This window comes from Chinchilla lanigera, unplaced genomic scaffold, assembly GCF_000276665.1.
Source record: "Chinchilla lanigera isolate Chin_1 unplaced genomic scaffold, ChiLan1.0 scaffold00032, whole genome shotgun sequence".
In the NCBI taxonomy this organism is placed as follows: Eukaryota; Metazoa; Chordata; class Mammalia; order Rodentia; family Chinchillidae; genus Chinchilla; species Chinchilla lanigera.
This window is the reverse complement of record NW_004955433.1, coordinates 2,316,959-2,343,172: the sequence shown is the minus strand read 5'-3', so window position 1 is coordinate 2,343,172 and position 26,214 is coordinate 2,316,959. Positions and strand designations below refer to the sequence as shown.

At 38.8% G+C, this 26,214-nt stretch overlaps 1 protein-coding gene and 1 long non-coding RNA gene across 4 annotated transcripts in view; both read right to left on the bottom strand.

Moving 5' to 3' along the window:
- The window catches only part of Mrpl1 (mitochondrial ribosomal protein L1), a 108,369-nt gene extending 93,026 nt beyond the window's left edge, over positions 1-15,343 (bottom strand). Inside the window, exon 1 of one of the 3 annotated variants that reach the window (XM_013516260.1) lies at positions 15,279-15,343. Coding sequence is in view for 1 of the 3 variants with exons in the window: in XM_013516258.1 (XP_013371712.1) it covers positions 2,364-2,367 (4 nt within the window). In the remaining 2 variants the exon portion in view is untranslated. Of the gene's footprint in view, positions 1-2,363; positions 2,388-10,493; positions 11,164-15,278 lie in introns of those variants that run through there. The other 2 variants (XM_005388201.2, XM_013516258.1) reach the window with 2 other exon arrangements.
- A 104-nt stretch (positions 15,344-15,447) lies between these two features.
- LOC106148947 lies at positions 15,448-26,139 on the bottom strand. Its single transcript, XR_001234754.1, has 3 exons — positions 26,051-26,139; positions 16,005-16,078; positions 15,448-15,461 (listed from the first exon to the last, which is right to left on the bottom strand). It is a non-coding gene; the product is annotated as an uncharacterized LOC106148947 (long non-coding RNA).
- Between the last annotated feature and the right edge of the window lie 75 nt (positions 26,140-26,214).

The window sequence follows — 26,214 nt, the reverse complement described above, 5'->3', positions numbered from 1 at the left end:
TGATATAGGTTCAAAAAAACCCTCAAAGGAGGCTAAGTTTTAGGTGAATTAGTCAATCATAGCAGTAACCATTAAGTAAATAAGTAAAATTGACTTCAGGCTAATTTACTTTAATTAACCAGTTTTAGGCAAATGTTTTGGGTTTGTTCAATCAGAAGGACTGGTTCCAGATGAAAACCTTATTGAGCAACTACCACAAAAACGAGAGCTGGAGCTTAATGGTGCATACCTGTACTTCTAGTACTTGTGAGGCTGAGGCAGGAGAGGCCTGAGCAACACTGTGAATTCAAGGCCAGTCTGGACAACAAAGGAAGACCCTGTCTAAAAAAACACTAAAACAAATGAAAAACAAAACAAAAAAACCACAAATGAGAGCCTTGCTACTGAGATGAATATAAGTTATCTCTGCTTTAGTATTGCAGGGCAGACTCACCTGAAGGGCTTGTTACACAACATTAATAGGCCCTACCCTAGACTTTCCAATTCACTAGGTGTAGGGTGTGACAGGAGAACTGCTAGTTCTAACAAGTTCCCAGGTGATGTGACGCCTCCCACAGGAGACCACACTGATCCCAAAGGGACTGGGAAGAAAGCTGGCACTAGGGAGGCTTTTACAGCTGAATTCCTAATAGAAGACCAAGGAGGAAGGGGATTCTGGGCAAAGTTTAGCATTTACAAAAGTGGTGACCACCTGCCAGAGTTCTTGGAAAGCAAGCGGTTCAGGATGTTTGGAAAGCAAAGATAAGTCAGGGGAGCCCTAGGAGAAGTAGCCCTTCCCCGTGAGGCCAAGGAGCTTGACCTACGGCTGCAGCCTTTGGAGGTGGAAGGATTGTAATTAAGACAAGAGAGCAACAGTAATAATTTCCCACAATGCTCCTTGACTCCCATAAAGTGAGTAGTAACTGCTGCGTACTTTAAAAAACGAGAAAACTACAGCTTAATCATATAACAGAACTAAAAGCAATTATTTCTAAATGATGTGTTCCCAGAAAAAATTTCAAAAATGAGCTGTATCTTTGGCACACAGGGACTTCTATTAGGTATTTTGTGTTAGAAACTCAAGACAACTTTATTTAATGCTGTCACATAATATATACATAAAAGCATTTTTTAAAAAAAATTTTGGTTGTTATTAACTATCTGTGAAGGGAATATAGTTGACTTTTTTTCTAGGCAGTTTTTGACATTTAAAATAATGCCCTAAGCCCAAGGGGTAGGAATTTTCACTACCTAGGTTTACTTTCCGTAAGTCAAATCACTGGTTTATGGAATGATATCCAACAGGATTTGTTCTACACTAATAATCAAAAGAAAAAAAATCAAAAGAACATTATAAATGGATATTAATACCTTAAATACATGTAAGATTAGTAGAAAATTAAAGCCAAAATAATGTACATTAATCAAGGATTGTATTGACACATAATGTTGGTAAATACTTCAGTACAAAGAGGCAGATAAAACTAAGAATAAGAATTTAGAAAAAAAGGACATTCAAGTTTTAAACAGAAAAATGGAACAAGAAGGATTTTATGCCTTTTATTCAAGAGCTATCATTCACCACTGATGTCAGCTAATCACCTGTAACAGCTGCTTACACAGCAACGGGACCCACTAAGGGCAGGTTGTGTTTTTTAGAAGTACATGCTGCAAAGGAAACATGTAGTTTATAAACAGTTTGTAAATGCAGCTGTGAACGAACAATTCCCATGAACAATAGGTGGAAGGGAAAATGCTGCTCAGAACACAACAGGCAAAGCCAAAGAAATTTAATAAAAATTCATGTGACCACCACATGAAGTGTAGGGGGAGGGGACTCTTCTCTGCATATAAACAAGTTTCCTCCTGGAGCAAGCAGCTTAATTCTAAAAACAAATAAATGAACTAGAGGGAGAGACTCAATAAAGATGTTATGAGACAAGGAAAACAGATTTAGTAAAAGCTGACAGGGGCTGGGGATTTAGCTCAGTGGCACAGCACCTGCCTGGCAAGTGCAAGCTTGTCAGTTCGATTCCCGGTACTGGGGAAAAAAAAAAAAAACAAAACAAATAAAAATTTAAAAAAAGTTGACCAATTGCCGAAAACTTAATGTTCCTTTTTCTCTCTTCAAAGTATATCTATGTGAAATTCAATAAATAGAGTTAAAGGATATGAATATTTCAGATTTAAACTTTCATACACTCTTGTATATATGACATGAAATTTTATATATATATATATAATATTTTTCCTCTCTGTCCAGGGGAAAATTTTCTTTCTAACACTGGAGAAGAAACATGAGTTTGTTTACTCAAAAATGGCAAAGACTTATTCATAGTAATCATAACATTTATTCTAGATAGGTTATAAACTAAGATACTCACTCATACCTGCAGCAAGCAGACATTCCTTATCTGGCTTAGTTTCTTATCTTCTCTTGCCAAGCATTTACTAAAACAAATGACACACTTATTTACTGCCTCCAAAAAGAAGAAAAAGGCATTGCAGTGCTCTTTTGTTCTAGGGAGACAACAGGATTCAGGGGGCCCAACAGCAGTCCAGGGAGACAGAGCCAATGAACACTAAACCTGCCTTTATCATTTCTTACCTTTAGGAACCTTAGCTAAGCATTTATTCATCCATGCAACCATTTGCTCATTTAATCATTCCCTTTGAATGCAGATAATAGCAGCACAGGAACAGTTATGAAGAATAGTTAATGAGATAATATGAAAGAGCTTTGTCAACACGAAATGCTTTTTAAAACTGAAATATTATATACAATTTATATGTTTAATAGATTTTTATTGTATAAACTAATCCATGAAAATAAGTAGAGAATTTTGTAAGGTAACTTCTAGAAATATTATAAAACCATTTAAGTTTATTAGGAAAACCTGTCTCAGAGTCCAAACTATTATTCATAAAAGTTGTAGTTTCTGAATAGAAAACAACTTAGGTTTATTCAGTGCATTCACTCAACATTCATTAATCATCTGCCTTGTATCATGTTTAAAATTTCTCCCTTGAAAAAGATTAAACATACAAAAATCTAGACATACTAATCAAATACTTGTGAAAAAGGAAAAATGAATCAAAATAATTTTCTTCCAAATGTCTAAAAACTTAAGCCATGATGGTAAGAGAATAATTCTGTATATGTGTGTGTTTGTGGGGGTGCTGGGGATGGAAGCCAGGGCTATGCTGTACCTGCTAAGCACACGCTCTACTACTGGGCTGTTACACCTCCTGCCCTGTGAATAGTTCTTTGAGAATCATACCATTGCCTGACTTCTCTGGATGAGACATCTATTTTCTTTGAATTTTATAAGAATACAGCACACTAAAATGATTATTTTTGTAACAAAAGCAATACAAATAATTCCAAAGGGTGTAAAGTAGAAATGGAAGTCTCTTTGCAGTAATCTCAGTCCCCAAGAATAATCACATTACTATGTTAATTCATCCAGACTTCTCTCCTTCTCTGTACTAAATTATAATGGAGATCTTAAAAAGTAGAAATTTCCAAAGTACTGGTAAATTTGATAATCAAACCTATAATTGAAAAGCACCTAGGAGAATATTTTAAAAAAAATTTTCCCCTGTACTAAGAATAAAACCCAGGGGCTCTATACCCTGAAATATACACCTTTTCAATTTTTTATATTGAGACAGGGTTTCACTAAATTGCCCAGGCAGGACTCAAGCTTGTGATCCTCCTGTCTCAGCCTCCCAAGTGCTGGGGTTACAGGTTTGCACCACTGCGCCCAGAGAAAATAAGGGAATATAAATTACCTGAAGATTTCCAACAGTGTCTGCCTTTCTCAGTTGGTCAATGGTCTGTTGTGCTTCCCTGCCATAATTGTGTATGATTAGTAGGGTACAGAGAACACATCTCTTCAATCCCCTCCTAGTGTTGTTGATGTCCATGAAATTAAGAGCTGAAAATTTCACAGTTTTAGAATCAAAATCTGCTCACCACTCTCTCCAAAGAGCTTTGTATAACCTTATTAAAGATTTCCGGACTTGGACTTCATGACATCACATATTGAATATTTCCAGCAGGAGGGCCATTATCATGTCCCTGTTCCTGGCTATTCCTTTCCTTCTATTGATTTCAGGGAGATCTTTATAATTCTGGCCTAATCTACTGGTTAAAAAAAAAAAAAAGAGCTAAGCTGGGTGTGGTGGTGCACACCTGTAATCCCAGCACTCAGGAAGCTGGTGCAGGATTGCCACAAGTTTGAGGCCAGCCTGGACTTCATAGTAAGACCCTATCTCAAAAAAACCAAAAATAAACAAACAAACAAAACAAAAAAACCAGAACAACAGGTTAATATTTCTTCCTTCAATGAGTATTTTTTGAACACTAGTTTTATGTCAATAAATATTAAGAGCAAATGCCCTGAGAGGAAATAAAAGCTAAACTTTCCATTTCTATTTATAAAAACTTTGAGGTTTAAAAGGTGAAGAAACTTTACCAAAACTATATGGCTGGTTGATTAAGCATGGCCAGCTCAGGACCCGGGTTTGTGTCCAGTCTAGGGCATTACAGTAGGCAAAAAGGTTTCTAGGAAAAGGTGTAATCTCCCCTCCAAAATAGAGCAGAATTTGAAGAAAGGAATTTTAAGAAAAAAAAAAATGTAAATGACATGATTAAGTGCTTAACAATCTTTTATCGCTTCCAAGAAATTACTACTGAGAGCAGAAAAATACAGCAATGTACAAGAAATATTAAAGTCAAGATTAACAATTTAGCCTCTTTTCTGAGGAAAACACTATATTCCCCGTGTAAACTGCCCATAAGAGGTTTTAGATCAAAAGCTTTTCCAACAGCTAGAACAAGAACTAGTACAAAATTCTAGGGGTACAAGAAGAGCCTGTTGCATTTATTAAGCATTTTGGATTAGGCCCTGTGCTACAAAAGGATGCAGACATATCTCAAAGATCTTTGCTTTATGGCACATCTTAGTCTGCAAAGGTAAAATCTTACAAGTAAATTATGATAGAAATAAGAGCCCATAAAAATTTATATCCACATCATAAGAGACCTTATCACATTTTTAAAACCTGATTTTGACACTGTCATACGCTGCATGACAAAACACCCAATTCACAAACGCCCAGGATATAATAATAGGCTGATGAAGAACTGTTTTAAAAATAAACTTTTGGAAAGAAACTTTTTTGTTAGTTGGATTCTAGTCTTATGTGAAAGTCACAGGAAATAAAAAATTCTTAAAGTTGTCTTTACTGCTGGCTGATTTGTAGTTTGTGGCTCAGTACAGCAGGCAGCTGAAACCATTATGAGACCTGGTCTCAGTGGAATGTGGATGTAGGTGTGACTAGAGGGGACTTTTCGAGGTAATGCCTCATTGTTTAAATTTTTAGTTTGTCATTGCCATCTAATCCTGCTAATCAAAAATGCTAAAGATTTACATTCATAGTGATAAAACATCTGTCTGCCCAGCATGGTATGGCCTGGGTTCTATTCCCCAGAACTGGAAAAAAAAAAAAAAATGAAAAAGAAAAGAAAAAGAAAGAAAAATAAAAAGGAGGAGGAGAAGGAAAACAAATAGAAAAAAAGTATCAAGCTACCCTGTATTGTCACTCCAAATATTTGATAAAATGCAAAACTTCATTGAAGAGTCAAGCCGTCATTCTGTTCACTTCATAACTCTCTGATACATTCATGTAGCGTGTTAAGTCATGGACATAGACAATTTGGAAAGTGCTCACTGAGGGAGTGTTAGAAAGAGAGCTCATTAAAAGCTCTCTTACAATCCAGTACAATTATTTAGATCTAGAGGCCATTTCTTGGGGCTTCCAGTTCTTCCTCTTCAAATAGCACTGTGTGCATTAGTGGTTGCTACGATTTGGTTTCTCTGTGGCAAAAAGTTCCGTCCTGCTTCAGAGGTAGATTAATTTTCAGTCAAAAGTTTAATGGAAATTAATTCTATAATAGAAATTGTGATTCAGAGATTTCAACTAGGTAGAGGCCCATTTAAAGGCAAATATAAATGGCTTTTTGTTTTTTGAGACAGGGTCTCCCTATGTAGTGCAAGCTGGTCGTGAACTCACTGTATAGCCCTGGTTGGCTCTGGATTTGCAGTAATCCTTCTGGCCTCAAGTACTGAGTTTACAAGTGTGTGCCACCAGGCCCGGCCTGAAATAACTCATTCTTGTATAACAGGAAGAAGCAGAAGGCTCAGATCCTAAAGGTAAGAATATCTGGATTTGAGGTCTAGATCTGCTGCGTACAAGGAGAACTTACTAGCCTGAGACTTCATTTGACCTCAAGCTTTCTTTTTTATTCTTTTTGTCTTTTTTTCTGTTTGGTGCTAGGGATTGAACCTAGGGCCTCACGCTTGTGAAGCACTGCTCTACCACTGAGCTCCTCTCTTAGTTATGATAAAACTTGATTTCTTCACAACTTTGAAAATCAAATGAGCTGATTGTACATAAAAAGTTCATAAATTATAAGTACTACACAATTATAATTAAAAATAAAATATTTTCTAACATGCAAAATAATATTTTGTTCATTTTTTTTTTCATTTATTCCTTTTTTTCTCAACAAAACTGGAAACCTTTAAATAGCATTTTTTTTGCCTTAATTCATTTTACTGAAACTTTGCTATACAATTCAGATTCTGAGTAACTCTATTTATTGTTTCATCTGTTTTATTGTTGTTGGTATGTGTGTGTGTGTGTGTGTGTGTGTGTGTGTGTGTGTGTGTGTGTGTTTTGAGACAGTATCTTAGTATGCAGTTCAAACTGGCCCTGAACTCACTAGGTAGCCCAGGCTGGCCTCAAATTTGCAGCAATCTTCCTTGCAGCCTCCCTCCCAAGTAATGGGATTATAGGCATGTGCCACTACATGCATCTGGTTTTAATGAGAAAATATATATTGTCTATGAGTCAGTCTGGATATGTCCACCCTTAAGAATTTTAACTAGTTTCTTTTTTTTTTTTTTTTTTTTTTTGGCAGTACAGGGGATCAAACTCAGGACTTTGCACTTGCCAGACAGGTGCTTATGCCACTGAGCTATATCCTCAGCCCCTTAACTAGTTTCTTAATATATCATGTGTTAAGGGGTGGGGAGCCCAACACATTAGGCACAGACTTTCCGCTTTACTTATAAAGCATTTATTTACTGAATATCTTCTAAAGGGGCTGGGATTATAGCTCCTCAGTAGCAGAGCTCATGTTTAGCTGGTGTATAGCCTGAGTTCAACATCCCCACCCCACCAGAAACAAAGAACAGACAAATAAAAAACCCTACACCAGATAAATATCTTCTGGGAAAACTTTAGAAAGGGCAATTCTACCAAGAGTTAAGAACAGCCAACTTGAAGTACAGAGAAACTGGAAAGAAAATGAAAAGAAACTGAACTTGAAAGATAATCAAAGAAAAGCCTCCAGGGAAGTCTTTTCTTCAGTCAAGAAGGACAAACTCAAAGCTTATTTAAAAGAGAGAGGAAAGAGCTATTAGAGTAATAAGAATGGCTGATATGAAGGAATATGAGGATGGTGTCGAGGGAGGGACTCAGGCAGGGAAGACGAGATACAAAAGCACAAGTGCTCTTCGGGGAGAGTGAAATTGAAAAATGCTCACAAAAAGAGAGAACAGTAATGAGCTAAGGAACTACAGACATCCCTGAGGTTACATTTTAAAGAGAGTTATTTATTTCCATGTCTCTCTTCCACTAGACTTTTAGCTCCTAAAGCAAGGTACCATGTCTTATCCGTTCTTGTGTCCTCCAGAGCTCCTAAGCTCAGTTTCCATGTTATAGACGGTGTAGAGTGGGTGTTGACCTGGGTACGAATAATGTTACTTGTACTATAGCATACGCAGCTGTGACAAAACATATGACGAATGTTACCATATGACTTCTGGCTCTTCCCCAAAGTCAAAATGTGACCATGAAAAGTAAACATTTTGAATCCTTTCAGGACATTGAGGCAGCCACAACAGTGCAACTTAAAACACTCATGAACAAGAACTTCCAGAATTGCTTTGGAAGGTAGCAAGAATGATGGGATTTTAAGCAAGGAGGAGTGTTTTGAGGGGAATTAATGGCAATGTTATTTACTGTAATAAATTTTTAAAAATTTAAGCATTCACTATAATTTTCTATAACACCTCATACTGGCTATGAAATACAGTGAAAGGGACACAGAAAGACACAGTTTAATAAACATATACTCGCTCATTTATACCTTCTACAAGTTGTTAGTGAGCATGATGTGCTAGAAAGGTTCTAAGGATAGAGCAATGAATCATATGTATTAGGTTTCTGTTTTTCCTATAAAAATACAACCCAGGTCTGCCAAGTTTAGCATTAGGAGGAAAATTTCCAGATGATCAGGAGACAGTTGGGCCACATAGTCCTGTTTTTCCCTTGCCTTTGGGGACTTTAAACTGACTGTCACAGAGACAAACACACTGGGCGTCTGGGGTTGCAGTTCCTCTGGTTGGCATTCTGGACCAAGTACAGACAAATGACCATCTGGTTCCTTGAAGTAAAAATTAAAATACTGTAGTTTATTTAGGACTAAGGAAAAGCTGGGTGCACTGTATATGCTTATCATTGTCTACTCAGGAGGCTGAGACAAGAGGATTGCAAGTTCAAAGCCAGCCTAAAATGGACAACCTTGCAAGACTCTGTCTCAAAATAAAAAATGAAAAGGCCCGGGAGGTAGCTCATGGTAGAGTGCTCCTGTGTTCTACTTCCAGTACCTCACCTCATAAAAGAAGATCAGAGAGGGGGCTGGGAGTATAACTTAGTGGTAAAGCACTCACCTGGGTTTTATCACCATCATTAAAAAAAACAAAAACAAAAAAGTAGTCAGAATGGTATATGCCTGCAGTCCAAGTTACTCAGGATGCTGAAGTGGGAGGATTTCTTAAACCCAGAGTTTAGAAGCCAACTTAGGCATATAGTTATATGCTAACTTAGAAGAAGAATGAGAAGGGCAAGAAAGAAATAGAAAGAGTAATACACCTAAATATAAATTTGCATAATTTGGTTTAAGTTATACAACTCTCCAAAGCTCATGTACTACACTAGGGGAAGCACAGAAGACAGTTGAAAACCATGTCCTTCATTTTTAACTCTCTTACTGACACCATATGGCACCTCAGGAGAGGAGATTCATCTTTAGCGGCAATTACCTAAGAGTACATTTCCAAACATGCTGACTCCTTGATCTTTGGCAATCAACTCTCATGCCATGTCAGTTTTGGCTTCACCTATTTAGTAAAACATCCTGCGTGCAGACTGGCTTCTCTGCTTGGCCAGTGTCAACCAAATAGTCCTAGTTCTCTAGAGGAGACTCTATGTGCAGGTCTGAGGCCTTATGCTCATGGGTTGGCAGAGTAGTGGCATTACAACACAATATGCTAAACATTCCTCCAAGAGATACACAGTATGTGTGGGAAAGCTGGTTCCTCACCATGAAAGCACTGTTCTCTACTTTCCCATTTTCTTCCTAGAGAAATGGACTCTGTATATATTCAAAAATAATAATTATATAAGACTAAAAATTGTTCATTGTATTCAGATATCCCACCAAATTCCATGTAGACATAATTGAGAAAGATAAAAAGTGTATGTACATAGGTTCAAAATTGAATCCCCACATTTTGTTTCAAAGTACTTGTACTGGTGCCACTCCTCCCTTTTTGCTCTTGTTGCTTTTGCTGTCTTCCACCGCCATGAACTGTTGCCCTCCGCCATGTGCCACTCTGCCTTGGAGCCAGCTGATTATGGACTGAAACCTCCACAAACTGTGAACTAAATAAAACTCTCCTTCCTTAAAAAAAAAAAAAAAAGTACTTGTATTGGTCAGCTCTTCATTACTATAACTACATATGCCAAACAGGCAAATTTTGTAAAGACAGGAGGTTTACTGAGCTTACAATTTTGAAAGCTCGAAGTTCAAACCGCATTGTGTTGGCTCTAGCAAGTGTCCCACTTGGCTGCATCATACTGTTATGGGGACCCATCGTCTATCTGTCTGTATCTGTCTGTCTGTCTCTCTCGCATAAAGCCAGCAGTATTCATTTGTGGGGACCCACCCTAATGGTCTAATCTAATCACTTCCCAAAGCACCTCCCCAAATACTAATCAGATCAAGTTTCCACTCTCTTAATTACATTAGCATGAACATGTAGTGCATGAATTCAGGGGAAGGGGAGTACAAGCCATACTTAAACCACAGCTGAGCTCATGAAGTGAAGAAGATTCTGTGTAAAGAATTGAGGAGAGAAGCTATTCTTTTTAAATGTATCCTGTGTGCTGATGTAATCCTAACAACATATGCAAATATCAACTCATTGAATCTCTACAACAACCCCATAAATGAGGAATACTAGCCTCATTTTACAGGTGTAGGGGAAAGCTCCACAAAGAATCTAAATGACAAAGTCTGTGTTTATCAGCTTTCCATTACTATCACAAATAACTGAGATAATCAATTTATAAGTAGAAAGTGTTTTTGCTCATACTTTTAGAGGTTTCGGCCCATGATCAATTGTCTCCATTGCTTTAGGCCTGTCGCAGTGCTTCATGCAGGAACTCATCGCAGAGCAAAAACACCTCATGGCCAGGAAGTGAAAGAGAAAGAGGAAGAGACCAGGGCTTTACAATCTCTGTTGTTTGTTTGGGGGTTGGGGTGGGTTGTGTGCCAGGGATTGAACCTAGGGCCTCATGCACTCTAAGCATATGCTATACCACAGAGCTGTGCCGCAGCTCTCCCACAATCCCTGTGTGAGCTCACCTCAATGACCTTAGGATCTCTCACTGGGCTCTACCTTACAGTTTCCACCTTGTCCCGATAGTGCCATGACAGGGAGAAGCTGTTAATACCACATGGGCCTTTGGGAGACATTCCACATCCAAACTATGGCAAAAATCTGTTCATGTTTAGTTTCTAATTTGTGGTAAATGAGATTGAACTCAGCTTCATGGAAACCACTCAGCAGAAGTTACTATGAATTTACTCTTTTTACAATGTATCGTAGAAGAAACAAAGTGGCATAGATGCTTTGTCTTGAAATTACTTCCACTCTAATAATTGAGAGAAGAAATGATTGCACTAAGGAGGAGGTCATTCCTAACTACAGAAACAATATTTTCAGATGAAAATAGTGAGGGTGGAAGCCAAAAAAAAAAAAAAAAAAAAAAAAAAGCAAACAGCTAGTGAGGAAAAGGAGGCAAAGTATATGAAACAGTATACTCTTTAGACAAGTTGGTTCAGGTTAAAAATTCTCAAGCTCCTTTAAAAATGGAATGGGATTAGTTATATTGAGTCAGTCATTCAGAGACAGCCTTAGGGTAGGGACATTAATTAGAACCAATCAAAGCAGATCCAATCTAGCACAGATCTCCACTTTAAAAGGCAAGGGGAGGAAGGAGGGGAACAACCTCATATGTTTCCAGAAAAGAATTGTTCCACAAAGATCAAAAAGGAAAGGCATTTGTAAAGGGAAGTTGCATCAGAATGTTAAAAAAAAAATTGAAGTATGAACACAAGAGAGGCTGGCTACTCTAAGAAGTAATAACTATATTTGGCAATATATTGTAGTGGCTAAGCTTGAGGATATCCCTCCCCATGCTGAATATAGGATTCAAGGCTTCACCCATGCTAGGCAAGGGCTCTACCACTGAGGTACATCTACAGTCTTTATTTAGCAGAAGTTCTCACTAATTTTCCCAGGCTAGCCACGAATTTATGATCCCCCTCCCTCAGCCTGCTGAATAGCCAGGATTACCCACTTACCTCTGTGGCAATTTAGCACAGGGATTTAAAAAAAATTAAGACCTGCATTTGGATCCTGGTAACCTTGTAGAAGTTACTGCATCTTTTTGAATCTCAGGTTTCTCATCTGAATAATGGGGAAAAAATAATAATGCTTACCTTATATTGTGGTTGTCAGTGTCATATAGGCAAATACCAATAAAATTTCAGAAGCATTCTGAACTCTTAGTAAGTGGTTCCTATCATGATTGTTCAGTAACTTAGATTTTTGTCCTTGAATTTAGTGAACAGTTGGTACTCTAGTAGTACCATATGAACTCAAAGGAGCAATAGGCGATCTTTAAAATGTTTTCTACAGTGGTGGCTACAGTGGTGGCTGTATTATGGTTGGGAATATTTTTGAGCTGATAGGGAAGGTTTTTGGACATCACAGTCATGGGGCTGGGGGAAGTTTGAAGTGGTATTTGGAATAAGTGAGGATACTAGGGTTCAGGAAGGCCCTGTATATAGCAGGACGCATCCTATATGATTTCCAAATGTCCCTCTGAAGGCTGGGGGGGCAGTCAGTTGTAGAGCACTTGCCTAGCATTCCTGCAACCCTGGGTTCAATTTCTAGCACTACAAAAACAGAAAATCACATGTCCACCTGTACAAACAGAATACTTTGTTTATAATGATCTGAACCCAGGACAAACTCCATTTTACTTATAAAGGGATTGGAAGGCTTTTTGTGGTTTTCATATAAATTCTCTAGAAATGTAGCTATTATGAACCAGATGTGCCGATGCACACCCACAGTCTCAGCACTTAAGGAGGCTCGGGTAGGAGGATCTCAAGTTCAAGGCCAGTATTGCCAGTTAAAGCTAACTGCCAATGTGATTGGTTTGGGAATTGCCTACGGGATTAGTAAAGCACATTTACTTCTAGGTGTCTCTGGCGGGTCTTGGAGTCCTGACCTTGTAGGCCATCAGAAACTGAGAAGCTTTTGCTCTGCCACACCCTTCCATTACAATATTCCTTCCTTAGAGCCAGCTGACCATGGACTGAATCCTTGAAAATCCTGAGCCAAATAAACTGCTCTTCCTTTAAAGTGTGGGTGTCATGTAATTGTTCTAGCACTGGGGAGGCTGACTACTGCAGCCAGCCTGGGGTATAGAGCATGTTATAAGTTCAACACCAGCCTAAATTATACAGTGTTCTGCACAAAGTTGTGGAAACTTACTAATTTAAGATGGTGCAGGGTACTTTAGAAGGAGTGGGGGCCTACTTTAGAAGAAGCCTCATGTTTCCAGAAAAGAATTGTTCCACAATTATTTTCAAAGGATTAAATCTCCATGGTGAATTTTTAGGCATTACAACAGGTTTTGGGGAAATAGCTTGTATAGAGATTCTCTTAAACCATATCATATGATGGAACCCTATATTCTAAGTATAGGTTGATGAAAACAAGAAACTGAAGCTGTTAAGCAAAGAATGCAAATTAATGTGCAATGAGTGTAAGTCATTTAAAAACTAAATAGTGAAATAGAAGCTCCATCTTACATCAAAATATTCACTCTATTTCATAAATTCTATTTGCTTGTTTTTGTTTGGTTTGGTTTTGGTACCGGGAATCAAACTCAGGACCTTGCGCTTGCCAGGCAGGCGCTTGTGCCACTGAGCTACATCCCCAGCTATTTCATAAATTCTATAAAAATACTACAGGTTGTTCTACTCAGCTAAAACAGTTAAATTTGGAAGTTGTTTGTAGAAAAACAGCATAATATAGATAAAGAATATACTATCACATATGATAAATGAATAGAAAGAAGTTAGAAGATTTGAAATATTAAATATTGTTCTTTCATCATCAGATCACCAATATAGACAAGCTAAATAAAGAAGAAGAATATAATTCTAACACAAAAGACATGATGATCCTTATTGCAGAAAATAACATAATTCCTTTTTTTGTTTCTGTCTTTTTCATTTTGGTACTGAAGATTAAACCCAGGCCTTGTAATGAGCTATATCCCCAGCCTTTCTTAATTTTCTTTAAATTTTGAAACAGGGTCTCACTAAGTAGCCAGATTGCTCAGGTTTGTGCTCAAACTTGCCTTTTCTTGTGTCAGCCTCCCAGAGTGCTGAGATTACAGCATGTGCAACCATGCCTGGCTTCTTTAACTAGTATTTTAGAAGTCAGCTCATCTAAGTTCACCAGTATTTGTTTTGTGTAGGTATATTAGCATTTGGGATTAGTTTAAAATAAAACAAACAATAAAAAATGTAATACTTGATATGTATGAAGTTATTCCAGATTATTCTCAGATTTCAAAATGTAAATTATTTAATGGGTAGGATATCTTTTGTAAAATTTTAATATCTATATTATTTGCCATGTCATTCAGTGTGTTTCTGGGCCATAATTTCTAGCATAAGTGGTATAGGAAAACTAATTTAAGAACATATTTAGGAAAACTTAATTGTGAAGATAAATCTACCATTAAAATATAATCAAAACCAAATGGTCAGATAATAAATTCTAAAACCAGATTTTAAGATGCTTCTCCTCTGTTTTTGTATTAGGAGCGGAACCCAGTGCCTTATGCAGTCTAAGCACAAACTCTAACCTTGAGCTGTATCCCCAACCCAAAGCTTCTTTCACAGTGTATGAAGTCTGTCAGAACAAAAATAACACTTAATTCTATATCTTACCAAACTATTAACTTAATATGCACAAGTCATTTCTGAGAAAAACCATCATCACCCTAATTCAGGATTCAAATACATTGATTGTGAGTCACCTAGATATTATGTGTTTTCTACTGGGACAGAAGGTGAAGTATAGTATGTGCCTATTATGTATTCTAGCAAAAATATTCAATTTGAACCCATTAAACCTTTACCTTTAACATCTAAATTTAAAAAAAAAAAACACAGAGAACAGTGGGGCAAATCAAACAATAATATGTTTGTCTAACTAATTAGACAAACTAGAAAGTATGACATTTTTCCAAACAGTTTTCCTGTCCTGGAGTCAGGTTCACAAACAAACAAACAAACTTGAAAGCTATGTTAACTGAGTACAGTGTGTGACCCTGGATTGAAGACTGGTTTGATAAAGCAGCTCTAAAAGATATTGTGTGTGTGTATACTATATATTGAAACAAAAAGTTCTAGGTTACAAAACAGCAGACATAATATGAATCAATTTCATTAAACAATAAACAATCAAAAATAAATGTATCATTGAAGTGTTAAGCATAGAAAAAATATTAATTTATTACTTTTTAACATGAGGTCACCCTTTGTTGCCTACATTGGTCTCAAACTCCTGGGCTCAAGAAATCTTCCCACCTCAGCCTCCTGAGTTGCTGGGACTCTAAGCCTATGCCACTGCACCAGGCCAGTTTTGATTTTTCTTGTCAGTATTTTCCAATTTTCTTTTTCTTTTTAGTATTTTCTAATTTTCTACAATGCAAATTCATTAATAAAGGACAATTAAGAACAAAAAAATACACATGACCCTCAGTGCCATTTCCCCACAACTTACCAGGCTCTATGTATGCATAATGGAATCTAACAAAAGCTTAGTTTTGCTGGGTTGTGATGCTGTGGGTAGATATTTGTAAAATGCTTCTCCACCATCTTGTTTCTGTCTCATTAGTCCTTTGTGAATCACATATTTCGGGGAGTCTTTCATAAGTTGTAAAGAGTAAAGTCTTCTCCTTGTGTCCTAAACACACACAGAGAAAAGGAATTAGTTCCTCTCCTTCCTCTAGGAAATGGTGGGTGGAAGAGATTCTCCTCTTGGCCCAGCCCAACAGTGTAGATAGCTCAGTGCTCTCTTTAGTATGTTATGGTCAGTATTTTAGAGAGAAATACTGAATGTACTAGAAAAATGTACTTGATTTTTGAAAGAAATATAAGAAATGGTTCAAGTAGAAAATTTAGGGCACATGACATGAAATAATCCATTTCTTACAACACTTTAGGAAAATTATGGTACAATGTAATACTTTCAGAATAGCATTTCAGGAAGCAAAAGTTAATAACATATGCAACATATTTCCATCTCCTTGTTTCTTTATGCACTTTTTCCACTTCTCTGTTGAATGTGCTACTATTTTAATTAAAAAATATACAATACAATAAAATCAAAAACTCACAGGCTCAACACCTACATTCTTTTGGAAATTTGGAAAATCATGGAAAATTTTCATCTGAAAAAAAACCATTCTGATAGCAACTGCCTATAATTTTATTAACAGTTACATACCAGTATGAAATCTTCCATATAATCTGTGATTTCAGGCTCTAAATCAGGCTTCCTGCCCAAAACTGCAGGTAACCCTGAAAAACAAGAACAAGAAACGCAGAAGGGCAAATCATTCTTCAGTGCTTGAGTCTGAGAGCACAGTGAGGTTTGGGATTTGCATAAAGGCAGTTATGTGGATCAGCCCATGCATTAGTATATAAACATCTGTCCATCAAAGAGCTAGGTGAAAACAATGACTTCATCAATCAAACCGTTGTAAATTCTGCACTAGTTACAGAAGAGGAAGGTAAGAGGGTAGGTTGGTTCTGAGGAACTGACTATGGTGTGCCATAAAATAAGGCACAAAAGCTGATAATTTAGGAATTCATTGCAGGAAAAGAGTCAAGAAACATACTTTTTTTTTTAGTGCTGAGGGGCAAACCTAGGGTCTCCTGTTGCCAGATCAGTGCTCTACCACTGAGCCCCACCCCAGCCCTCTAGCCTATCATTATAATAACACAAACATAACACTTATAATAATATGTAGCATTTTGTTATTCTTTCCATAATATTTTCATTTGTTTATTAAAACCTTCAAGTTAGTTTAGTGTATATAGTAATCTGTCTTTATTTCTCTTTTGATAGAAGAGAAAGCTGAGAAATGAAAATCCTGGTAAATTGCCAAAGGTGGCAAAAGTATTTAATGGTAAAATTAGAAGTGGAACATATTACTCCTGTATTTTAATCCAGTACATACGCTCATAGATCAGCAAATTTCTGTCATTTTTCAGGATATGGTCACCTGGAAATTATTTGTGAGACTTTTAAAAAAGAGATTAAACATGTTTAAGTATTCTCTGCTTGTGGTATGTTTTCTAATTATGTCAAAATATTTTTTTCATAATTTCTTTTACTGCTGATAACATCTTATGAAGGAAAGCATGGGGGATACCCCCTGAAGACATCTTTTAAAAATTCACAATATTCAATATAACTCAGCACAAGCCCATCCAAAGTGTATTTATTTAGTCAAGAAAGATTGAGTGCTCACTATTGTCAGCTTAACATTTACTATTTCCTTGGTTTTCATGCCAGTCCTGCACATGGATATACCCACATTTCAGGTGAAATACCTTTTCCCAGGGTCACATATATGGCAGAGTTAGAATCTGTATTCAGATTTGTTTTACACAAAAAGCCTTGGTATTTGTACCGTGCCAAATCTGTACATCAGCCTGGCTTCCCTCACAGTGCTGTGGGTGCCCCCAAGAGAAATAAGATAGCCGTGTTCGCGGGGCACGAGAAAGGTGGCATGAAGGAACCATGGAGCAGGCACTGGACAGATGTGCTTATTTGATCATGTGGGAATGGGAGGTTCATAAGGGGGAGAGAACAATGTGAACAAAGGAATACAGTAGGAAAGTCAGGGCATGTGCAGAGAACAAGTCTGAATAGAACCTGGGATGAATGAAGGAGAAATTTGCTGAGCTAGGAAATGTTTGAGTCCAGATTAAAACGATCCCAGACTGAAAGATAGTGGGGAGCCTTTATTACTTATCACTGGCTTAGAAACATGGGTCTGCAAATAAAACACACAGTCCTACACTTTCAGTGGTACCTGAGAGAAGAGAGGGAACTTTTTCCTAAAAGGAACGGTCCTTTTTAAACTTGCAGAGTAAGGAAATCCTTCTATTTGACAAGTCAGAATTTAAATATAGATGTTCTTTGTATATCAAAAACAAACTCTCCTGACCTTTCAGAGAGATAAAGAGATAAAGGGAAAAAAGAGAAAAAAATTAGCTAGAGGCTTTAAAAAACAGACCAGAAAAGTTTTATTCAGAATATCATGCTTTAATTTAGATAAGCATAATTATATGTTTGCTCTGCTGCAGTTAAAACTTCTGGTTTTGAAATTCAGTAGCTGTTTCCTTGGGCTTCCCAGCTGTTTGATGTTGAAGTGATCATTTGCACCCATGCTGCACTTACACTCAATCTGCCCAGTCCTTCACTCATGGGAGTATGTGTTTACTGGAAACACTGATTCCCAGCTTCCTTTTCAGCTCCCTTTGACCTCTCATTTTTTGGTCAGTGAACACTAAGTAAATCTCTTTGGGGGCAGGCCTTCCAGGGGTGGATGTAATTTTTTCTTGCCAGAAAAATGGATTGGAGAGCCAGATATTATGGCCATAATATCTCTGTTAATGTACTTGGTGCCTTTGAACAAAATAGAAAGAAGTATCCATCTTTGCATTTGTGTCAGGAAACATTCCTCCTCCACGTACATGCAGTCCCTTGGAGCACATAGCCCCTCTGCACTTTTTGATCAGGTGCTTTTGCAATCAACAAACTACATAGCCACGTGGGGTAGCCTGGACAGCCATGTTGGACTATGCAGTGGGAAAGCAAATTATGCCCTAAATTCAGCAAAGCCAGCTGGGTGCTGTAGACGCATGCCTGTAATTCCAGCCCTTGGGAGGCTGAGGCAGGAAGATTACAAATTTGAGTCTCACCTGCACAACTTAGTGAGACCCTGTTCCAAAATAAAAAATGAAACAGGCTGGGGATGTAGCTCAGTGCAAAAACCCTCTGTTCAATTCCAGTATCCAAAAAAAAAAAAAAAAAAAAAAAAGCCAGAGAGAAGGAACCCTGTCCCTATTGACCATGGAGGCATCACTCATCCATGCATTGATGACTTTCAGACTTCTTTTAAGTGAAAAATAGAGTTTAAGTACTGGTACATCTGATTAATTCCTTTTTCTTTTGTTTCTTTTTTTCTCCCTAGCTTTTTGAGACAGGATCTCACTATGTAGCCCAGGATGGCCTCAAACTCCCAGTGATTCTCCTGCCTCAGCCTCTTGAATGCTGGCATTACAGGTGTGTGCCACCAAGCCTGGCTCTGATTTCTTTTACTCACAGCTAATTGTTAGTAAATTAAGATTATGTGGTATGCCTTGAGAAGTGCTACTATCAATTAGTCAAATATTCCTTCAGAATAATGTATCAGACACTCTGTGGCATGCCAAAGACAGAGCTTGCAATATAGATGTCAAGACAGATATATACACACCAGGTAATTATAATTATACTGCCACATGATTCTTCAGTTCTCATATTACACTGCCATATCTAGCTAAGAGGAGAGTGGAGGCTGTGTTTTGACAGACTGCACCCACCCAGAGAGGGAACATTTCCCAATTCACCTCCACAAATGGGGTGCCTTTCTAAAGACTATGATTCACCAATAACAATGCCTTATTGTAGTTTAGTTCACCGAGTTCCAATCTTATTTTAGCAGCAGTTAGTTAGCTTTCTTTAAAATAACACGTAGCCATACAGAAGTAGTTCAAATGTTTTGGTTGTAGAAGTCAAACTTGTTACAGGGAAAATATACTAGTTAATTTACTTACTATAATAGCAGTGGGCACAATATGCCAAGGGAGATCTTACTAGGGTCTTTAGAGAGCTTCAGCGAGGAAGTGAGTGGATCATTAGCCTAACAGTGATTTCAACAAGAGGGCAAAAATGGGAAACAGCCTACTATGCTGAGGAAATAGTTTCCACAGAGACATTTTAAGAGAGCATATCCTGTTTCAGAAATAACAAGTAGTTCATTAAAGGCAGAGGGAGGTTGGTGGTTAAGTGGCTTCAGATGAGGGTGGTTGAGGATAAGCAGTTCAGGCCTGGGATGTGCTCAGTGGTAGGAGCACTTGTCTTGTAAGCTCAAGGTCCTGAGTTCAACTCCCAGTATTTCTCCTCCCATTCCCAAAGAGACAGATTATTAAGGGACACATGTGCTTGTGAAATGAGGTTTTATTTTATAAATTGTGGGAAGTCATTTATAGAGCACAGTAATATAAATAAAATGTTTTGAGGAGGATGTTGGGTTAGCACTGATTGGGATACATTATTAAACAAAATACAAAAGATCATGCATAAAGTTATAGGCTGAGGAAAGACACATTGCTTTGGGGTGAAGGGAATAAAGTGAATAGTTTTTTAAATTAAAAAATTCTTATATTTTTATTAGTACATGTTTGCAGTGCATAATGATGACATTCATTGTGGGAGTCTGGTACATGTACATAACACATCTTAATTCTTTTTACTTCCCTTTCCTCTCCCTTCTGTCAAAAGAAAGAACATTTTAATAGGTAGAACTGGTAGCTCTTGGTGAGGATGGGAGAGAAAGGTTAAGTATGACTTGGATTTTGCATCTAACAATTCAACATGGTTACATAATCTTTATTTAGCATGATAGTAGCATTTTTAACAGCAGAGGGTCATGTAAGATCAGGAATAGCTTTTGGAGGAAAGACAATGAGCTTAGCTTATAAATATTGATCATGTGGAAATATCCAGGAAAAAACTTATAATATAGATTTGCATGAGTGGCAAGAACTCTTTAGACTTTACAGGTAGATTTGAGGGTCATAAGCATACACATGGTAGTTAAAACTTGTTGATGTGACCATCTAAGGCTTGAATATATTTGGAGGCAACATTGAAAAACTTTTCACAGGAAAAGTTTTGAGGTAAAGGGGTCCACTGCGGCTCCCATGGTGTTATGGTTTGTGTCTGGATGTCTCCTCAAAGCCTCGTGAAGTCATAGGGTGGGCTTCTAGAGTTTATGATTGATTCATGGTCCAATATTGGGATTATGGGTGTGAGTGCTACACCCACCCTGGGACAGGTAGTTTGCATACTATGTAAGGGGGGGAAGCAGGCTGCTTGCGGCCACTTCTCCCTTTTTGCTCTTGTTGCTTTTGCTGTTTTCCACCACAATGAACTGTTGCCCTCTGCCATGTGCCACCCTGCCTTGCAGCCAGCCAAATATGGACTGAAACCTCCACAAACTGAGCTAAATAAACCTTTCCTTCCTTAATTTGGGGTGTCAGGTATTTTGTCTCAGCAATGAGAGAAAAGTAACCAAGACAAATGGCACCAACTATCTTCTGACTACAGTCAGTGCCTGAAACCGCCATTGTCGTCATGTATTCTTTTAGGTTAAGATTGTATTTCTAGATAATTGCCTCTTAAGAATACCTTTGGGAAGAATTAGGCAGAGCAGCACAATAAAGAGCAAAACTGAACTAGGTATTTAGAGACCAGCTTCTAACACTGAGCATCACTGACTACTTGGGTGATGTTCAGCAAGTCACTTTGCCTCATTTTCCTCATGTGGAAAATGCTGTAGGACCCGGCGATCTCCAATGCTTGGTAGATTATGATTCAACCAACAGCAACGATTTGTTGTAGTCTGGCACAAAGATTTTCAAACTTATTGGGTAGTAGGTAGCCTTTGAAAAAATTCTCATGCAGGAACACAATATATTAGGTTGTTTTGGTTGCAGAAGCTCAGTTCAGGTAGTGAAGAGCATGTGCTAATTCATTTAACTACATTATGTGAAAAGGTGCAGCTGGGACCCCAATCATAAGGGGAACCTGAGTCTGTTGCACTGCCATGAACTGCTCTGTATACTCATCATCTTTGTGATGGTTTCATTCTATACAATGGAGTATGTAGGCACTGGCCACTCAGAATTCCTTGGTGGCTCTACCACTGAAATTCCACCTAAAAATATTCTATGAAAGAATTGTTTGTTCTGGCTTGAGTCATATGCCTACCCTGGCAGCCAAGGTAAGAGATTCTCCTGAGCTGCATCTACTCCTGTAACTGTGTATAGCACATGCAGGAATAGCTTCCTCAGAGAAAAGGAGCACTGTTTGAAGAAAAAAGGAAGGCTACTGGATGGATAACTAGATGGGCCATATGTAAGACAGATAAAAAAGGCTTTCTAGTTTAGGCTCCATATACCTGGTTCTCTCTGTTAACTCTAGGTGGCTTTCAAAGCATCACTTTGAAAACCTTCTCAGGATCTAAATGTTTAGGAATTAAGGGACTTGAGATTGGGAGTGTAGAAAGAGGTGGGAGGTAGGAGGAGACTAAGAAGAACCTTATTTACCATTTTATGGAGAACTGATATATGGAATACTATTAGTAATGGCAGAAAGCATTCATCATTGGTGAAGATAATGGCATGATCCTTGGTATCCAAACAGCATTTTGAAGAAAGGAACAAAGGGAAAAGTGATGAAAGGGAATCAAAATGCCTCAAGAGGGGCAGAGGCAATGAGCAAATAAGCAAGCATCTCTTTGGGATGAGCATCTAAATGAGAGATAGAGTTGGGAGGGAGGAGAGAAGGAGGAAGGGAAAGGTGAAGGGAGGGCAAGAGGGCAAGAGGGTGAGAGGGAAAGATGGGAAAATGGAGATAAATGTAGTTCAGTAAAAAGTAGACGTCATTGAAAGGTTGGAGGCCTGTCAGGCCCAAGATGATCCTACTACTGTACATAAAATCAAGGTTATTTTACACTAATATGAGCAGCTGGGTGTGATGGCACACAGCTGAAATCTCAGCACTTTGGGGGGTTGAGGCAGGAGGATGGCGAGTGTGAGCTCAGTTAACTTAGTGAGACCCTGTCTCAAAATAAAAAATAGAGGACTGGGGATACAGTTAAGTATGAAGGCCCTGGCTTCAAACCCCAATACTGGCCGTCCCCAAAGATAAGAGATTTTACTAATTATATCTTATTAAATATGTTTAAATGTGACACCTTTCTTAAAATGTTATGTAGCTATTAATACAAGTGTGTACTGAAATATGTAAAATCAAATTTAATTAATTCACCAAATAGTAGTACTTTTCTTAAATATTGAGATAGCTGTCTTTTGAGCAAGCTGCTCAAAAGAATTTGAAAAGAGACAAAGGAGCCTGGCATGGTGGCACACACCTATAATCCTAGTACTTAGGAGGCAGAGGCAGGAAGATCAAGAGTTCAAGGACAGCCTGAGATACACAGCAAGCTCAAGTGTAGGTTCAAGGGAACACAGCTATAAGGAATCTTACAGGAGGATCTACCTGCGCTAACATAAAAAATGTGGAGTGACAAGATTTATTCAGATAAAATATTAAGTGTTAATACTGAAAAGACACAGATAGTCTCTAGAACCTCCAGTACCTTTTTTTTTTTTATTAAGAATGAACTAATTTTGCAGTAATACAAGTATGCAGATAAACAAGTGTTTTAGAACAAATTATACTTACATGTTGCTACTATTAAACCAACTTGGTCAAACTTGGACTTGTGTAAACAAGTTTCAATTGGATATATCACTTCTTTATGGAGATTTTTCTTTAATTTTATTTTTATTGACATAATTATGCATATTTGTGGGATACATTTTAATATAGGTATTTGTGCAATGACTTCTGGGTAATTAACATATCCATCACCTTAAACATCATTCATCATCAGTAAAATGCAAATTAAACCACGAGATACCATAACAAATGTTGATGAGAAATGTGGGGGAAAAGGAATCTTTAGACAATGTTGGTGGTAACGTGAATTAGTAGAGCCATTATGGAAAACAGTAAAGAGGTGCCTCAAAAAAGAGAAGTACCATATGACCCAGCAATCCCACTACTGAGTATATATTCAAAAGACATAAAATCAGTATGCCCAAGAAAGATCTGCACTCCCATGTTTATTGGAGTACTATTCGCAACGAAGAAATTTTCTATTACATTCTAATTTATAAAGAAATTGCACTATCTGACAAAGAAGAAATATCTTCAGAAATGAAGTCCTCAAAGGTAGGTTCTGTTGCCAATTCTGTTGCAAACTTTGACTTACTATAAAGCTGTTTTTAAAACATGGCTAGGGCTGAGGATGCAGCTTAATGGTATAATGACTGTGTCAAGCTCTGGGTTCTATTTCCAACACTGGGTGTGTGGGTCTCTGAGGGAGGCTAAGTACTACTGTTCTGTTGCTGTTTTAGAGTGTCTTTCCCAGTCTTCTGAGGAAATAAGAACAATTATTGAAGATTTAATTTCTCTGTATTTTTTCATTGCCAACCATTTAAAAATGATTTTCTCTCATGTCAATATGATTGCAAATGAGAAAAGTTTTTTGGATGAGTCTACCCATTTGATTTGGTATAAAAAAAAAAACTCTGGGAGTTGATTTAAACTTAACCTGAATTTAATTAACCTTTTTATGGTAACATCCACTATTCTAAATGTTACAATTACCTTTTCCCCCAAGGGACTGAGATGCATTTACTATTTAAAATTTAAAAGCCAACAATGAACACCCTATATATAAATCTGACTTTCGGGGTCAGCAAACCTCACATTATTAGCTCTTCTTTAAGATCCACAATGACTCTCTCCTCACCAGTCTTAGTGCTAAGCAACTTGTAACAGTGGGGTGATGTCCAATGGCTTAAGTAAAAATGCCAGTGTCATAGGTCTATCCTCTGAGACATTATTACTGTTTTGTATAACCTTTCATTACTGGTTTGTTCTGTAAAATTTCCTGTTAATGTGTCAGCTTCCCCAACACGAATGACTTACAACTATGGGGACTTTAAATCTCCAGTGCAAAGTAGTGTCTGGAACTTAACACAGTAATATATGTGTTACTGTAAATCAGTGAACAGCTAGAAAACCCTATCTACATGTATTTGAATTTAAGTCTGTGAGGATAACACATTACTTCACTTTATTTTATTTTTTTTCCGGTACCAGGAATCGAACTCACAACCTTGCGCTTGCGGGGCAGGCGCTGTGCCGCTGAGCTAAATCCCCAGCCCTTTATTTTTGTTTTTGCAGTGTCAGGAGGGATGGAACCTAGGGCCTTGGTCAGGCTAGGCAAACGCTCTACCACTCTGACTTAACATTTTTTACGATATTTATTTCCCTTTTTCCTTCATCATTGAGGGAAATGTTTGTGTCAAGGAAAGATGCTTCGGTAAGATGCACGGAGACAGGTTCACTACTCGGAAGTGATTTGCTGGGCTTTTTTGCTTACATTCATTATATGTTAGCCTTGACTAAACACCTGGGGAGATGTGAGAATGTCTTTCAGGGTTAAGGCCCTTCGACACCTTTTACAGAATGTGATGGTGGTGGTGGGGAGTGGCGCTGCTGGGGAGAAAAGGGGAAACAACCCGAGAGGAAAGCAAAGTAGCCTGCAGTCTTTTGGTCCTGAGGGGCTTCTTTTACTCACTCACACTTTCCTGGAAACACACCGCTGCAGAGGTTCTGCAATGGAGGACTCTTCTGATAGCTGTTCGGTTTCAACCGAAGGATGACTTGTATTTGCACCTTTCTGCCCCCTGAGCGATAACGGCATTTTACCTGGAGTAATAGGGTCTAAGATGAATTGCAATCAGCAAAGGGTGCTTAGTGTACTAAGCAATAAACACTCTCGCGGGGGAAGCACTGCGGATCCGCGCCGAGACACCCTTGACCTCCACGTAATATCCGAGCCCAGGGCGCCTACGAGGCGGACATTGTGACAACGGCCTCTAGAGCCCGTGTCGTTCGCTTTCTTGGACCGAAACTGTCTCACAAAAGCAAAAACTAAACCCCAGAAACTCAAAATGTCAAGGCCACACGCACACAGAAAACAGCTGTTCGCGTCTCAATGTTTTCATTCAGCGACTGGCTCCACCGGCGGCGTGTAACTTTATCGCGAGAAGGGGAACCGGAGCGGGACGGGGCCACGCAGCGGGTCGCGGGTTTTCCCATTTACCTCCGCACGCGGCCACAGGTGTCACCCGCCGAGACGCGCAGCGCCTGCCGGGGTGCCCCTCGGCCGCGTCTCTCAGCCCGGCTCCCGCCGTCTCGGAGCTGCCCGGGCTCTGGGCCGGGTCGCCTCGCGCGTGCGCGCAGTGCACAGCGCCAGGCCTGGGCAGGACCCGGGCGACGCGCCCTCGCCAGTGTCCTCACCCGCGAAGATCCCTTGGACGCGGGTTTTTAACACCCTACCAAGCTTCCGAGCTTTACGAGGCTCAAGCAAGGAAAACAGAGTAAGAAAACAGCCAGAGGGACTGAAAAAAATAGACAGCTGCCACGCTACCCAGTGCGCACGCGCACCAGCACCAACCGCGGCGCGAAGGGCAGGGCCAACGCGCGCCTCCGGGCCCCGCCCCTTCCCGTCGCCCCGCCCCTCTGCCCGGGGAGCAACCGACTCCCGCCCGCCCCTCCACGTCAATCACCTCTTCTTCCTCGCACTGTCTGCACCTTGTTCTTAATCTCCACACCGACACCGCCGGACGTCTGCCCCAGTCTTCGGGGTGCGAGCGTGTGCGAGCGAGCGCGAAGGCACCGCCAGCGGGCGTCCCTGCCCAGCTTCGGCCGCCACCGAGCCCCGCAGCGGCGC